The sequence below is a fragment of the Salvelinus namaycush genome, chromosome 3 (assembly GCF_016432855.1).
Source record: "Salvelinus namaycush isolate Seneca chromosome 3, SaNama_1.0, whole genome shotgun sequence".
Taxonomy (NCBI): domain Eukaryota; kingdom Metazoa; phylum Chordata; class Actinopteri; order Salmoniformes; family Salmonidae; genus Salvelinus; species Salvelinus namaycush.
In genome coordinates this window covers 29,507,997-29,524,834 of record NC_052309.1, presented here as the reverse complement: position 1 = coordinate 29,524,834, position 16,838 = coordinate 29,507,997, and the positions used below count along the sequence as shown (strand labels likewise).

Sequence of the window (16,838 nt, the reverse complement as noted above, 5' to 3'; positions counted from 1 at the left end):
ATTTGGAGACAACACAGCACAACAATATAGATTAAACCCCAGTAAATTAGGAAAAGAAACAATGAGGGGAAACAAACTCTCGCCACAAATTAAGGACACACATGTGGTCCATCATAACTCAGACCTCCTCCCTCTGTCCTCCAAACAAACCTATATAACATTAACAAATAGCGCAGCTAACAAGATGGCTGACATTATGCTGCCCGGAGAGGAGAGTCTGACCTCTGTTCTTCTGTATAGTTATTTATTTACTCTCCTGCAGTTGTAATGTAAATCTGTCAGCATCACATATAAGCATCCTCTATTATACAGTACATGTCTGTTGAGTTCCTGTGGTAGAGAGCCTTTTGATTAATAACCTGATTTTCTTCCTCCCTGTACTTTCTAGGCTCCACACAGCACAGAGAGCCATCAAGCAGACCCAGGTGACGGTGCAGAAGATCGGGAAGGAGATTGAGGAGAAGCTGAGGACGACAGCGGCCTGCAACGAGCGGGTGAGTCAGCCAGCCACATACAGATCCTCCACTGATCTCTGCTCATCCACAACTCATCCTCTTGCAAACCCATTATCTATTTTGTGCCAATATCATGTGCTTACTATAATGATCAGTTTGTCAGATTAGACCTGGCTAGGAGAACTGAAGTCTTTGTTCTTTTTTTATTTGACCAAAGATGATTGTGCTCGTCCAGATGAGTAGCACTAGCAGCTACTCCTGTAGTCAGCCAAAACAACCACCTGGGATCATCCAGCAATAATAATCTGTGGACGGCACCAAGCTAGCACTAGGCTAAATGCTCAGCACATTGTAGATAGTGTATTACACAGATCCTTATAAATATGTAATTAGACCCTCAGGCTTTTATCATATAATCTATTTGGACAGATTAAGCTGTCACCCTCTATCGCCCTCAAACTCTGGACAGGGTTGGGGAGTAACGGATTACATGTAATCTGTTACATGTAACGGATAAATGTAGTAATCAGATTACAGATACTTTTGAAAAACTAGATGATTACTTCTAGGATGACTTTTAAATTCATAAAGGATGTTTTGTGCAAAAAATATTTAACACCTTTCTGTTTTCTCAATGACATTAAAATCAGCATTGAAAAAAGGCTCAAGTTTAAGTTTGTTCAACCTGTGCGAGTCTGATTACAAGTCAGAGAACACTATGATGACACACCAGATGCATTTGATGGATTGCGGGAAAAAAGCAGGAATAGGTTTTTGTAGTCCAAGCTAAGTCTTCCAAAGATAATGCTGTCGGCATTTTCCAACTTGAATAAACACTTGGAGGTAAGGATGACAGCAGTGGTGTAGCCTACCGGCAATACGGGTATCACTTATTATTGATATCTAGGCTGCATAGCGCATTGATGTGATTCACACTGCTGCTCTCATTTAGCTATTTGCACCTTATGCATTGTAGATTTTTTGAATGTGGATGGCTGTTCACAAATGTATGTGTTTTTTACCCCAATAATGGTTTAATTGAAGAAGTTTAACTGCCTATCAATCATTGTTTTGGCGACCAGGGGTATATTCATTAAGGAAACCGTTTACTCTTTTAAGAACCAAATGGAAGCAAACAGAGTAAAACGAGGGTTTCTCTTGGACAAATTCAGATGACTCTCTCCGTTTCGTTCCATTTGCTTCCGTTTCAGAAAGGTTTTGCAACAGAATCGGCATAATGAGTATGCCCCAGTGGTCAGCCAGTATAAAATGCGCTCTTGCAACTAGAGGTCGACCGATTATGTTTTTTCAACGCCGATACTGATTATTGGAGGACCAAAAAAAGCCGATACCGATTAACCGGACGATTTAAAAAAAATAAAAAATAAAAATAAAAATAAAATAAAAAAATTGTAAACATAAAAAAAATATATATATATAATAAAAAAAATAATAATAATAATAATAATAAAATAAAAAAAAATGTAAACATAAAAAAATATATGTATATTTATATATATATATTAGTTGTAATAATGACAATTACAACAATACTGAATGAACACTTATTTTAACTTAATATAACACATCAATAAAATCAATTTAGCCTCGAATAAATAATGAAACATTTTCAATTTGGTTTAAATAACGCAAAAACAAAATGTTGGAGAAGAAAGTAAAAGTGCAATATGTGCCATGTAAGAAAGCTAACGTTTAAGTTCCTTGCTCAGAACATGAGAACATATGAAAGCTGGTGGTTCCTTTTAACATGAGTCTTCAATATTCCCAGGTAAGAAGTTTTAGGTTGTAGTTATTATAGGACTATTTCTCTCTCTACCATTTGTATTTCATATACCTTTGACTAGTGGATGTTCTAATAGGTACTTTAGTATTGCAAGCCTAATCTCGGGAGTTGATAGGCTTGAAGTCATAAACAGCGCAATGCTTGAAGCATTACGAAGAGCTGCAGGCAGACGCAGTAAAGTGATGTTTGAAATAATGCTTACGAGCCTGCTGCTGCCTTCCACCGCTCAGTCAGACTGCTCTATCAAATCATAGACTTCATTATAATATAATAACACACAGAAATACGAGCCGTAGAACATTAATGTGGTCAAATCCGGAAACTATCATTTCGAAAACAAAACATTTATTCTTTCAGTGAAATACGGAACCGTCCCGTATTTTATCTAACGGGTGGCATCCATAAGTCTAAATATTGCTGTTGCATTGCACAGCCTTCAATGTTATGTCATAATTACGTAAAATTCTGGCAAATTAGTTCGCAACGAGCCAGGTGGCCCAAACTGTTGCATATACCCTGACTCTGCGTGCAATGAACGCAAGAGAAGTGACACAATTTCCCTAGTTTAATATTGCCTGCTAACATGAATTTCTTTTAAATAAATATGCAGGTTTTAAAAAATGTACTTCTGTGTATTGATTTTAAGAAAGGCATTGATATTTATGGTTAGGTAAAATTCGTGCAACAATTGTGCTTTTTTCGCAAATGCGCTTTTGTTAAATCATCCCCCGTTTGGCAAAGTTGGCTGTCTTTGTTAGGAAGAAATGGTCTTCACACAGTTCGCAACGAGCCAGGCGGTCCAAACTGCTGCATATACCCTGACTCTGTTGCACAGAACACAAGAGAAGTGACACAATTTCCCTAGTTAAAAGAAATTTGTGTTAGCAGGCAATATTAACTAAATATGCAGGTTTAAAAATATATACTGTGTATTGATTTTAAGAAAGGCGTTGATGTTTATGGTTAGGTACACATTGGTGCAACGACAGTGCTTTTTTCGCAAATGCGCTTGTTAAATCACCCGTTTGGCGAAGTAGGCTGTGATTCATTGATAAATTAACAGGCACCGCATCGATTATATGCAACAAGCTAGATAAACTAGTAATATCATTAATCATGTGTAGTTAACTAGTGATTATGATTGATTGATTGTTTTTTTATAAGATAAGTTTAATGCTAGCTAGCACCTTACCTTGGCTCCTTGCTGCACTCGCATAACAGGTAGTCAGCCTGCCACGCAGTCTCCTCGTGGAGTGCAATGTAATCGGCCATGATCGGTGTCCAAAAATGCAGATTACCGATTGTTATGAAAACTTGAAATCGGCCCTAATTAATCAGCCATTCCGATTAATCGGTCGACCTCTACTTGCAACATTTGCATCGTGCGGATCCCAACCTATGGAATTAAAGTTTCAGCGAGTTTCTCCCTTCTAAACTCACCCATGGTATTGTGCTCCATACTGTCAAAAACAAGTTTAATTTAAGAAGACCATGAATGGGGCTTTTATTGCTCAAAAACGGACACATGCTCAAACCCACACACTTTTTATAGACTTAAACAGCTGCAAATTATCAAGATATCAAAGTGTCACCAACAAATGTAAAAAATAGGCGTCTTTAGCAAATGCACTATATGGGGTTAATTTTTCAAATGCAAATAGCGCTTTTCGGTAGTGCTCGAAGCATGCCATTCCGAGAGCAGCATTTCTTCTTCAACTTAAAGAAATGAGCCCAATCAGTCCTCCATGACAACAAAATCATAAACAACAGAGTAGGCTAAATAGTTCTTGGTTTTGGGCTGATGCTCAGGTAAAACAATTTGGCTAATCTATATTTCCCAAGTCCTAATCTTGAAGATCAGGTGTTATTAAATTAATTGGAATGGCTGGAAAGATGTAAAGATAATCATATTATTATCTGTAGTAGAAAGCAACCCATAAAGTAAAATGCAACATCCAAACTCTAACATTGATTTATCCTGCAATGGATGTTGTTCAATTGGTCATATTCATTTTTGTCTTCTTCTAATGCCTCTTAAGCAGGTTGACATTGGCGATATTGTTCAAATTAATGAAAACAAAATTGAGCTTTTTGGTCTTAATTGAAGGTTAGGGTTAGGCATTAGAGGTTAGCAGTGTGGTTAACGTTAGGGTTAAGGTTAGATTTACGTTTAAAACCAGATTTTATGACTGTGGCTGTAATCCAATTACTTTACTGAGTTTGGGTAATCCAAAAGTTACGTTACTGATTTACAATTTTGGACAGGTAACTAGTAACTGTAACGATACATTTAGAAAGTAACCTACCCAACCCTGACTCTGGACTTCAAAACCAGTGCCACTGCATTTTTTTATTGTTCCCCTCTAACCAGGGACTGATTTAGACGGGTGCAATTAATAATCAGGTAGAACAGAAATCCAGCCGGCTCTGGACCTCAAGTAACTTTATTTCCACCCTCAAGTCAAATCAAAACCAATAAAAAGAAAGCATATTTAAAAATGTTGGAATTGGCTTCCAAACAGCTGTGAAAACGGAGCAGTAATCCTAGGTTTTAAATGTTGTGTTTATTGTAAACGTACACTTCAAAAGCTCCTGTTAAAAAAGCCCTGGGGCTCTGACACTTTCATGTTTTGGGGCTCAAGGTATAGGCTACACTGTTAAGTTAAAAGCTGATTTTTGCACATAAGATTTAGCCGCCCTCCCCCCTTTGTGTTCCTACAGTGCCTTCAGAAAGTATTCACACCCATTTGACTTTTTCCACATTTTGTTTTGTTACAGCCAGAATTTTAAATTAAATTGAGATTGTTGTCGCTGGCCTACACATAATACACTATAATGTCAGTGGAGTTATGTTTTTGAAAAATGTAACAAATTCATTAAAAATGAAAGCTGAAATGTCTTGAGTCAATAAGTAGTCAACCACTTTTGTTATGGCAAGCCTAAATAAGTTCAGGAGTAAAAATGTGCTTAACAAGTCACATAATAAGTTGTGTGTGCATGTGCAATAATCGTGTTAAACAGGGTTTTTGAATGACTACCTCATCTCTGTACCCCACAGATACAATTTCAAACACACATTCAACCACACAGACCAGGGAGGTTTTCCAATGCCTCGCAAAGAAGTGCGCCTATTTGTAGATGGGTAACAATAAATAAAAAAGAATATCCCTTTGAGCAATGTGGAATTATTAATTACACTTTGGATGGTGTATCAATACACTCAGTCACTACAAAGATACAGGCATCCTTCCTAACTCCGTTGCCGGAGAGAATGAAGCCGCTCAGGGATTTCACCATGAGGCCAATGGTGTCTTTAACAATTACAGAGTTTAATGGCTGCGATAGGAGAAAACTGAAGATGGCTCAACAACATTGTAGTTACTCCACAATACTAAGCCACTTGACAGAGTGAAAAGAAGGAAGCCTGTACAGAATAAAAACATTTTACAAAACATGCATCCTGTTTGCAACAAGGCACTAAAGTAGTACTGCAAAGAAATGAACTGGATGTCCTGAATACAAAGTGTTATCTTTATCTTATCTCACTCTCCATATTTTAAAGCATAGTGGTGGCTGCATGATGTTATGGGTATGCTTGTAATTGTTCATTTTTTCAGGGGTATTTCATGTTAAAAAAAAAAAAAATTTTTTGACAGAGCTTGAATAATTTTGAACAGAATAATGGGCAAATATTGTACAATCGCTGCCAAATGTGATTCTAACATGTATTGACTCAGGGGTGGGAATACTTATGTAAATGAGATGTTTCTGTTTTTCATTTTCAATTAATGTGCAAACATTTCTAAGAATATGTTTTCACTTTGTCATTATGGGGTATTGTGTGTAGAAGGGTGAGAGGAAAAAAGAATACGGCTGTAACACAACAAAATGGAATAAGTCCAGGGTTATGAATACTTTCTGAAGACACCGTATGTATGAGTGTGTTTGACACTGAATGTGTGTGCTCATGTATTCGTGTGTGTGTGTGCATGTGCGTGCGTGGCTGTCATCACGGACACCCTGTCTGTAGGATATGAGTGTAGAGGCAGTCAGAGGAGACTGCTCCAACAGTTTCTTGTTGTTGTTCACCTACATACCTCAGTTAGTTGTCCCCTTCTCTCTCAGCCTGTTGCTATCTGAGTGCTGTGTTCTTTACCACTGAACTAAACTGACTACTTACTAGCACCTCAGTCAATCAGATGATGAAGACAGACACACACACACACTACAGCACAATGTTCCCATTGAAAAGGCCTTTTGGCTGATACTTCCCCTCAATGAAACATTCCAAAGCCTTTTAGAGTTCACCTCAGCTAATAAATCATGTTCTATCTCCTTTAGATCAGCCACCGCTGCTCTCTCTGTGTACTGTAGCTGAGACAGATCCTTTTAAAATGATCCCACTGAGTTATTGGTTTCGAAAGAGGGGAGCATTGTGTGTGTCTTACTCTGGGTCTCCCCTCTCTGTTTATGAGTGCTCTCCCTGTTAGTATCTCTCTCTCCCTCAGTCTGCCCACCCCACCTCACGTCTGTGTGGGATCAATGGGTGTGGAGTGGAGCCCACCACCACGGCCCAGCGTGGCCCTTTCACCCTCTCACCCACACTCTGCCATTGATCTCCAGGGTTACGGCCAGGTTATGCCTCTGTCGCTGTTGACTCAGCTGACCAACTGGCTGTTTGATGTCCGGGGACCTTCAGACAAGCAATACACAGCGCTGTGGCTGTAAGGCACACACACACACACACATGCACACGCGCACAGACACACCCACGCATGCATGCACGCAAACACACGCACCCGCGCAAGCACTACATACATCACACACACCGGCCACAGCCTACCTGTCAACTCTGGCATTTGGCAAAAGGCTAGAGGAGGGCTGTAGTTGGTGGTGGTTAACACGCGAGCTGCAGCATTCCTGCACTACATATGGGCTCTGACACTCCGGGAGATGGGGGCTCTATCTAGCCTGTCTGAGTGACTGACACCCTCTGTTTTCCTAAAAAAAGCCTCAGAAGACCTTGATAAGAGGCGTATCAGCGTTAACTGATCCTGGCTGCGATCGCCATCTGTGTGTGTCCGTCCGTGTGCGTGCCTGCATTTGTGCCTGCGTGCGTGTACGTGTCTGCCTGTGTGTGTGATGATACCACACACAGCTGCAGGCAACTGGCAAAATAAATGCTCTCTCTAAATAACAAGGTTAAAATTCCTGGTGGGTCAGAGGATAGAAGAATGCAGGACTGACTGGGATGATCATATCAAGCAGCCAGACTGGAAGAGGAGGGAGATGCTCAGTCAGCTTACTCTCTCTCTCTGGTCTTCATTAGCCTCCTTCTTGGCGGTGGATTATGATACTGATCAGAGGAATCAAAATGGGTTTGAGTTGGAGGACAAGCTCTATCTCTCCATCCTTCCATCCCTCTTTCTCCTCTAATCTTTCCAACTTTGTGCCCTGCGAAAGAGCAAGTGCTGTTCTTCATTTGGGGGGTAGTACATCCAGGGCTGGAGGGGGCCTCCCAACAGGCCTTAAGTGAACCCCAGATAGAGTGAGATGTTAGGGGATGGTGTTGGGGCCTGATAGGGAGGCACCCTGTGGTGGCTGGAGATGTTGACTAATGACTTGCATATACTAATGGCTCTATCCAGGTATACCCAGGCGACGGGGCATGTGGTGAGCTAGATGTCATCTGGTGTTGATGCTAGCCCTGTGTGTGTGACCCTGCACCACCTTCTCCCCACCCCTAAAGGTTGCTATGCTGATGCTGTACTATTTCTGACATGGTAGCACATTTATCTTGTCACCCCCACACTAGTTTGAGAACCTCCAGTCCTCGCGTCTCTCATGATCATTTCTCATATGCCCCTTCCTCCCCCTCTCCAAGCGAGACCATTTGGAAGCCATCTGGACACACACACACCTAAACACACAGCTCAGCTTCTCTCCTACTGCTCTGACAGTCTGAAGTGTTTGATATGGTGATAAACTGTGACTTCAGGCTGTGTGGTGAATACCACAGCAGGATTCAGTCTCTCTGTCCACTCCGATGTAATCAGAATCTAATGTTTCACTGGCGCAGCCCCCTCCGTCACCCCTGTGCCCCGCAGTCCCATGATCAATCTACAGCCAGCTGTCTGCCAGCCAGGGAAGAGAAGTGTTTGGTTCAGTTCAGCACTCATCATGGACTCATCGTCATCTACCTGGCCTGGCCTTGGATAGTTAGGACTGCAATATAATGACTAACTCTACGCCCCCCCTCCCCCACCAACTCCATTGGCTCGTCTGCAGCTGATAAATTAGTGAACAGGTGATGTTGGTGCTCTCATCTTCTCCTCGTACAGTACAGTACATGTTTGCCAAAACATGGATAACCTTTGTTTAACCAGCTAAATAGCTGCTATTAGCAAAAATGTGTTTTGAGTTCCCTTTTTCAGATAATAGGCTATGTTAGTGTTTACACTTCCTCTTCCAATTACAATGTAGGGAGGTCAAAATAATGAAAATGATCTACCAAATCTAATCATTTAAAATGTTGATTACTTCTCCCTGCAATTATTATTAATTTAATGACAAGACAAGACGTGTGAACATATGATGGGGGTCCGTGGGTCTCCAGTTTGCCTGGGTGGAGGTCCATGGGCAAGGTTGAAGACCCCTGGTCTGAGAGAAAAGGGCAGAAGTGAGGAAGGTCCAGTCAAGACAAGGCAGCTAAAGGCCCGGCCTCTCCTCTCCTGGCTGTAGTGAGCCCCGCTCCAGGCCTTAGAGGGTTCAGCCACAATGTCAGTCCCAGAATGAACCCGTCACAAAGCCCACCCACTTCTATCAGATAACACACGGGTCCTTTACGCCAGTTAGTGCGGTGTTCTCTCTCTCGCTTAGCAGTGACCTCAAACCCATTCACGTCCTTGAACTGTATTTAGTACAATATCAAAATGCACCACAGGACAAATTCCATAAGGTGTAATTGCATGACATTGGTGTCAACATAGTAGGTTAGTCCAAGTGTCTACACAGGCCACATTGAAGATTTTAAGATTGACACTGGAAGTATGATAGATAATGACAATCTAAGTTGGGATTTTGAGAAAATGTATACATTTTTTTGTAAATGTGATCGACTGCCTTGGTTCTGTCTTATGTAGCAAAATTTGAACGTTTTTTTTTTTTTACATTGGATAAAGAGCTACAAAATGGTATATAATACACTGCATTTGAGAAACAACGGGAAAGTAATTCTACTTTGAAAGTTGATAAACTTGTAACCTCACTTTTGAGAAAATGGCCTTTGAATGTTTTGGTACCTACTGGGGAGCTCTTCTTTGACTACACCCATTCAGCATCGTTCACACCCTCTTAAGCTTTAGCCCCACCCATCTCTTTAAGAGTTTATCTGAGCGTACTGTCTAAACAACAACAGTCAAGCACCCAAGCTAACTGATTAACGTTGGCAAGCTTGCTAGCTACTTCCAGACACAAATGAAAGAACAGCTCACTGACCATTTTCTCGCCCTAGCAGAGCTGGTTAGGCTGTTTTTATGTTATCCCGTGCGTTGGTGACTGCAACTGTGTTGCTGGCAACAATTTACTCTTTTTTTTTGGCAACGTTTACTAACACCGGCCATATTCAGCGGGTGTTGAGCGTTAATTTGTCAGTTAAGACGAGAGTGCTCTGAAATCGGAGTAGAGCAAATTTACCAGCTACGTCTATCAACAGTTGTCGCAGTGACATTCTATTGAAAAAGATACTTGCATAGTGGTCTTTTGTTAAGACATGTAGCTAGCTAGGTAAACAATGAACCATAATCCCAACTCATGACACTACTACCCTGCATGAATATGCAGGTAGCTAACCAACCAGGTTCAATGTTAGCTAGCTAAAATTAGGATATAACTAGCAAAGCAAATGGCTCTGAGATACAAATAATAAGATCATACACGTAATATTAGCTAGCTAGCTAACAGTACACTTTAACTTGAAATGAAAACGACTCTGTCAAAATTAGAAAAGTGTAATATCTGAAAATGTAGCGAGCTAGACTATCTTACATCACAGATGGACGCTTCTTCCTATCACGGATGCCATGGTTGTCCTTAGTTTGAAGATGTAATCTGGAGTCAGGTGTTTTCTCCATCTCCTTAGCTATCATACTGTAATTCCACTGATTTCAAAACTCGGTCCTCCAGAAAGTGGAGAGCAACACTTACACAGTTCTACTACACGATACATTAAAAAAAGCTGCATTAGACAGGATTACCTACACTTACTGACCAGCTCAAAGAGACAGAAGCGTGCTATATGGCAGACCAATCCGTACTCATCTCTCGGCATCTCTTCAGCCCACTCATTATCTCAGCCAATCATGGCTAGCGGGAAGGTTGCTGACCTTTTCTGTGGCTAAACCAACTAGGCTCGTAATTTAACAATTGTATTCGTATTTACAGATGTCATACAGGTCTGTTATTAAGGCACATGAAACTTCACATGTTCCAGAAGGGATTTCTGCCACTACTGTGAAGTAGTGACCCGTGACATACACCTAGTTTCCTGAAACGAGTCACATATGTATTTTGAAATGCATTTCAGAAATAAATTGTTTAAAAGCATATAGTATTATTTGACCTGTTTCTGTATCGTACTATATTTAGTCTTTGGACACATTTTATGAATCAAGTCATGTGAATACTTGTTCAAATGATATATACAAAGAAATCCACACATTCTCTTTCACACACTCACCCCTAGACTACATGCAGTATAAGCAAATGCAAGTCAATGGAGACTGGAGTGTGAGTAATTTCAGAGTTTTCCCTCTTTCTCATATCTTAAACATGTTCAGATCTTAATAATCGTTGGTATATACACTACCATTCAAAAGTTTGAGATGACTTAGAAATGTCCTTGTTTTTGAAAGGAAAGGGAAAAGTTTTTGTCCATTTAAAATAACATCAAATTGATCAGAAATACAGTGTAGACATTATTAATGTTGTAAATGACTACTGTAGCTGGAAACGGCAGATAAAAAAAAAATAAGGAAAATCTACAGAGGCCCATTATCAGCAACCAGCACTCCTGTGTTCCAATGGCACGTTGTGTTAGCCTTTTTAAAATGATAAACTTGGATTCGCTAATTGATCATTAGAAAACCCTTTTGCAATTATGTTATGTGAACTGTTGTCCTGATTAAAGAAGCAATAAAACTGGCCTTCTTTAGACAAGTTGAGTATCTGTAGTATCATCATTTGTAGGTTCGATTACAGGCTCAAAATGGCCAGAAACAAAGACCTTTCTTCTGAAACTCGTCAATCTATTCTTGTTCTGAGAAATGAAAGCTATTCCATGCGAGAAATTGCCAAGAAACCGAAGATCTCGTACAACGCTGTGTACTACTCCCTTCACAGAACAGGGCAAACTGGCTCTATCTAGAATAGAAAGAGGAGTGGGAGGCCCCAGTGCACAACTGAGCAAGAGGACAAGTACATTAGTGTCTAGTTTGAGAAACAGACGCCTCACAAGTCCACTACTGGCAGCTTCATTAAATAGTACCCTCAAAACACCAGTCTCAACGTCAACAGTGAAGAGACGACTCCGAGATGCTGGCCTTCTAGACAGTTGCAAAGAATAAGCCAGAAGTCAGACTGGCCAAAAAAATACAAGATTAAGATGGGCAAAAGAACACAGACATTGGACAGAGGGACTCTGGCTAGAAGCGCGCATAGAAGTCATTTACAAGGCACTCCACCCCAGTCTGAGGTCCTGAGCACTCTGGAGCAGGTTTTCATCAAGCATCTCTCTGTACTTTGCTCTGTTAATATTTCCCTCGATCCTGACGAGTCTCCCTGTCGCTGAAAAACATCCCCACAGCATGATGCTGCCACCACCATGCTTCACCGTAGGGATGGTGCCAGGTTTCCTCCAGACGTGACGCTTGGCATTCAGGCCAAAGAGTTCAATCTTGGTTTCATCAGACCAGAGAATCTTGTTTCTCATGGACTGTGGGTCCTTTAGATGCCTTTTGGCAACTCCAAGCGGGTGGTCATGTTCCATTTACTTAGGAGTGGCTTCCGTCTGGCCACTCTACCATAAAGGCCTGATTGGTGGAGCGCTGCAGAGATGGTTGTCCTTCTTGGATGTTCCTTCATCTCCACAGAGGAACTCTGGAGCTCTGTCAGATCGACCATCGAGTTCTTGGTCACCTCCCTGACCAAGGCCCTTCTCCCCCGATTGCTCAGTTTGGCCGGGCGGCCAGCTCCAGGAAGAGTCTTAGTGGTTCCAAACTTCTTCAATTTAAGGATTAAGAAGGCCACTGTGTTCCTGGAACCTTCAATGCTGCAGAAATGTTTTGGTACCCTTCCCCAGATCTGTGCCTTAACACAATCCTGTCTCTGAGCTCTACGGACAATTCCTTCGATCTCATAGCTTGATTTTTGCTCTTGCACTGTCTTGCACTGTCAACTGTGGGACCTTGTATGGACAAGTGTGTGCCTTTCCAAATCATGTCCAATCAATTGAATTTGCCACAGGTAGACCCCAATCAAATTGTGGAAACATCTCAAGGATGATCAATGGAAACAGGATGCACCTGAGCTCAATTTCAAGTCTCATAGCAGAGGTTCTGAATACTTATGTAAATCAATCAATCAATCAAGTTTATTTTATATAGCCCTTCGTACATCAGCTAATATCTCGAAGTGCTGTACAGAAACCCAGCCTAAAACCCCAAACAGCAAGCAATACAGGTGTAGAAGCACGGTGGCTAGGAAAAACTCCCTAGAAAGGCCAAAACCTAGGAAGAAACCTAGAGAGGAACCAGGCTATGAGGGGTGGCCAGTCCTCTTCTGGCTGTGCCGGGTGGAGATTATAACAGAACATGGCCAAGATGTTCAAAATGTTCATAAATGACAAGCATGGTCAAATAATAATCAGGAATAAATGTCAGTTGGCTTTTCATAGCTGATCATTAAGAGTTGAAAACAGCAGGTCTGGGACAGGTAGGGGTTCCATAACCGCAGGCAGAACAGTTGAAACTGGGACAGCAGCAAGGCCAGGTGGACTGGGGACAGCAAGGAGTCATCATGCCCGGTAGTCCTGACGTATGGTCCTAGGGCTCAGTTTCTCCGAGAGAGAGAAAGAAAGAGAGAAGAAGAGAATTAGAGAGAGCCAAGATGTCTGGTGTTTTTATTTTTAATACATTTGCAAAAATGTGTATATTGAAATTTTGGTCCAGGCAATATATATACCATAAATTAAGATCTGAACATGTTTAAGGTGAGAGAGAATTTTGTAAAATTACTCTCTCTCCAGTCTCTATTGACTTGCATTGGATTTGCTTATACCGCATATTCTCTAGTGGTGTGTGTGAGAGACAGTGTGTGTGGATTTATTTAGATATTGTTGATATATACACTACCGGTCAAAAGGTTTTAGAACACCTACCCATTCAAGGGTTTTTCTTTATTTGTACTATTTTCTACATTGTAGAATAATAGTGAAGACATCAAAACTATGAAATAACACATGGGATTATGTAGTAGCCAAAAAAGTGTTAAACAAATCAAAATATATTTTAGATTTCAGATTCTTCAAGTAGCCACCCTTTGCCCTGATGACAGCTTTGCACACTCTTGGCATACTCTCAACAAGCTTCACCTGGAATGTTTTTCCAACAGTCTTGAAGGAGTTCCCATATATGCTAAGCACTTGTTGGCTGCTTTTCCTTCACTCTGCGGTCCAACTCATCCCAAACCATCTCAATTGGGTTGAGGTCGGATGATTGTGGAGGCAAGGTCATCTGATGCAGCACTACATCACTCTCCTTCTTGGTCAAATAGCCCTTACACAGCCTGGAGGTGTGTTGGGTCATTGTCCTGTTGAAAAACAAATGATATTCCCACTAAGCGCAAGCCAGGTGTGATGGCATATCGCTGCAGAATGCTGTGGTAGCCATGCTGGTTAAGTGTGCCTTGAATTCTTTAAAAAATCACAGACAATGTCACCAGCAAAGCACCCCCACACCATAACACCTCCTTCATGCTTCATTGTGGGAATCACACATGCGGAGATCATCCATTCACCAGCTCTGTGTCTGACAAAGAAAGAACCAAAAATCGCAAATTTGGACTAATCAGACCAAAGGACAGATTTCCACTGGTCTAATGCCCATTGCTTGTGTTTCTTGGCCCAAGCAAGTCTGTTCTTTTTATTGGTGTCCTTTAGTAGTGGTTTCTTTGCAGCAGTTCGACCACGAAGGCCTGATTCACAGTCTCTGAGCAGTTGATGTTGAGATGTGTCTGTTACTTGAACTCTGTGAAGCATTTATTTGGGCTGCAATTTCTGAGGTGCAGTTAACTGTAACTGCAGCAGAGGTAACTCTGGGTCTTCCTTTCCTGTGGCGGTCCTCATGACAGCCAGTTTCATCATAGCGCTTGATAGGTTTTGCGACTGAACTTTCTAAGGTCTTGATATTTTCTGTATTGACTGACCTTCATGTCTTAAAGTAATGATGGACTGTTGTTTCTCTTTGCTTATTTGAGCTGTTCTTGCCATAATATGGACTTGGTCTGTTACCAAATAGGGCTATCTTCTGTATACCAACCCTACCTTGTCACAACACAACTGATTGGCTTAAAACGCATTCAGAAGGAAAGAAATTCCACAAATTAACCTTTAACAAGGCACATCTGTTCATTGAAATGCATTCCAGGTGACTACCTCATGAATCTGGTTGAGAGAATGCCAAGAGCGTGCAAAGCAAAGGGAGGCTACTTTGAAGAATCTCAAATATAAAAATATATTTTGATTTGTTTAACAGTTTTTTGGTTACATGATTCCATGTGTGTTTTTTCATAGTTTTGATGCGCACGCATCACACACACACACACACACACACACACACACACACACACACACACACACACACACACACACACACACACACACACACATGATCAGAAGTATGTGGACTCCTGCTCGTCGAACATCTCATTCCAAAAACATGGGCGTTAATATGGAGTTGGTCCCCCACTCTTCTGGGAAGGCTTTCCACTGGATGATGGAACATTGCAGCGGGGACTTCCATTCAGCCACAAGCATTAGTTAGGTCGGGCACTGATGTTGGGCGATTAGGCCTGGCTCGCAGTCGGCGTTCTGATTCATCCCAAAGGTGTTCGATTGGGATGAGGTCAGTGCACTGTGCAGGCCAGTCAAGTTCCTCCACACTGATCTCGACAAACAATTTCTAGATGGACCTCGCTTTGTGCATGGGGGAATTGTCTTGCTGAAACAAGAAAGGGCCTTCCACAAACTGTTGCCACACGGTTGGAAGCACAGAATCGCTAAAATGTAATTGTATGCTGGTGCATTAAGATTTCCCTTCACTGGAACTAAGGGCCCATCCCAAACCATGAAAAACAGCCCCAGACCATTATTCCTCCTCCACCAAACTTTACAGTTGCCACAATGCATTGCGGCAGATAGCGTTCTCCTGGCATTCCCCAAACCCAGATTCACTCGTCGGACTGCCAGATGGTGAAGCGTGATTCATCACCCCAGAGAACGCATTACCAAGTTCAATGGCGGCGAGTTTTACACCACTCCAGCTGACACTTGGCATTGTGCATGGTGATCTTAGGTTTGTGTGTCACTGGAAACCCATTTCATGAAGCTCCTGACGAACAGTTATTGTGCTGACATTGCTTCCAGTGGCAGTTTGGAACTTGGTATTGAGTGGTGCAACCGAGGACAGATGATTTTTACGCGCTTCAGCACTCGGCGGTCCCGTTCTGTGAGCTTGTGTGGCCTACCACTTCGCGGCTGAGCAGTTGTTGCTCCTATACGTTTCCACCTCACAATAACAGCACTTACAGTTGACTGGGGTAGCTCTAGCAGGGCTGAAATCTGACGAACTGACTTGATGGAAAGGTGGCATCCTATGACGGTACCACTTTGAAAGTCACTGAGCTCTTCAGTAAGGCCATTCTACTGCCAATGTTTGTCTATGGAGATGTCTATGTGCTCGATTTTATACACCTGTCAGCAACGGGTTTGGCTGAAATAGCCAAATCCACAAATTTTGAAGGGGTGTCCACGTACTTTTGTGTTTTTACCACAAATGATTAAGATCTGATCATTTGAACATGTATTCACATGACTTGATTCATAAAATATGTCCAAAGACTAAATATAGTACAGTATCAAAAACTTGTATTGTAGACAAACATTTGGCCAATTGAAGAATCATTTTTTCCTGATTTGTCCATCAGTTAGCTCAGAGAACAAGTGTACCAAAGGAAATTATACATTTCCGTTATGGACATGAAGGGGTTAACTCGCTTTTGCCCTCTGTATGAGGATCTCCAATTTCTCTCGTGAGGGTTTTTTGAGGGGTTCTTTTGAAAGACCTTGTTTGAGGCCCCACTTGTCTTCATCCATCCAGTATTGACAGTGTATAATGGGCTATGAGAGGCGTATTGAATGAGTTTGTTATGGGATTGGCCCTAGATTGTGTGGCTTGTTCTGAGAGACCAAATGGGGATATGGTGTTGAGCTGGAATAATGAAAAGCACTTGCTGTGGTGAAACAT

General features: G+C 41.6%; 1 protein-coding gene across 2 annotated transcripts in view; it reads left to right on the top strand.

Moving 5' to 3' along the window:
* uvrag (UV radiation resistance associated gene) overlaps positions 1-16,838 on the top strand; it is a 144,566-nt gene that overhangs the window by 37,682 nt on the left and 90,046 nt on the right. For both annotated transcript variants that reach the window (XM_038990151.1, XM_038990150.1), the window contains exon 7: positions 389-494. In XM_038990151.1, the coding sequence (XP_038846079.1) occupies positions 389-494 (106 nt within the window). The remainder of the gene's footprint in view (positions 1-388; positions 495-16,838) is intronic.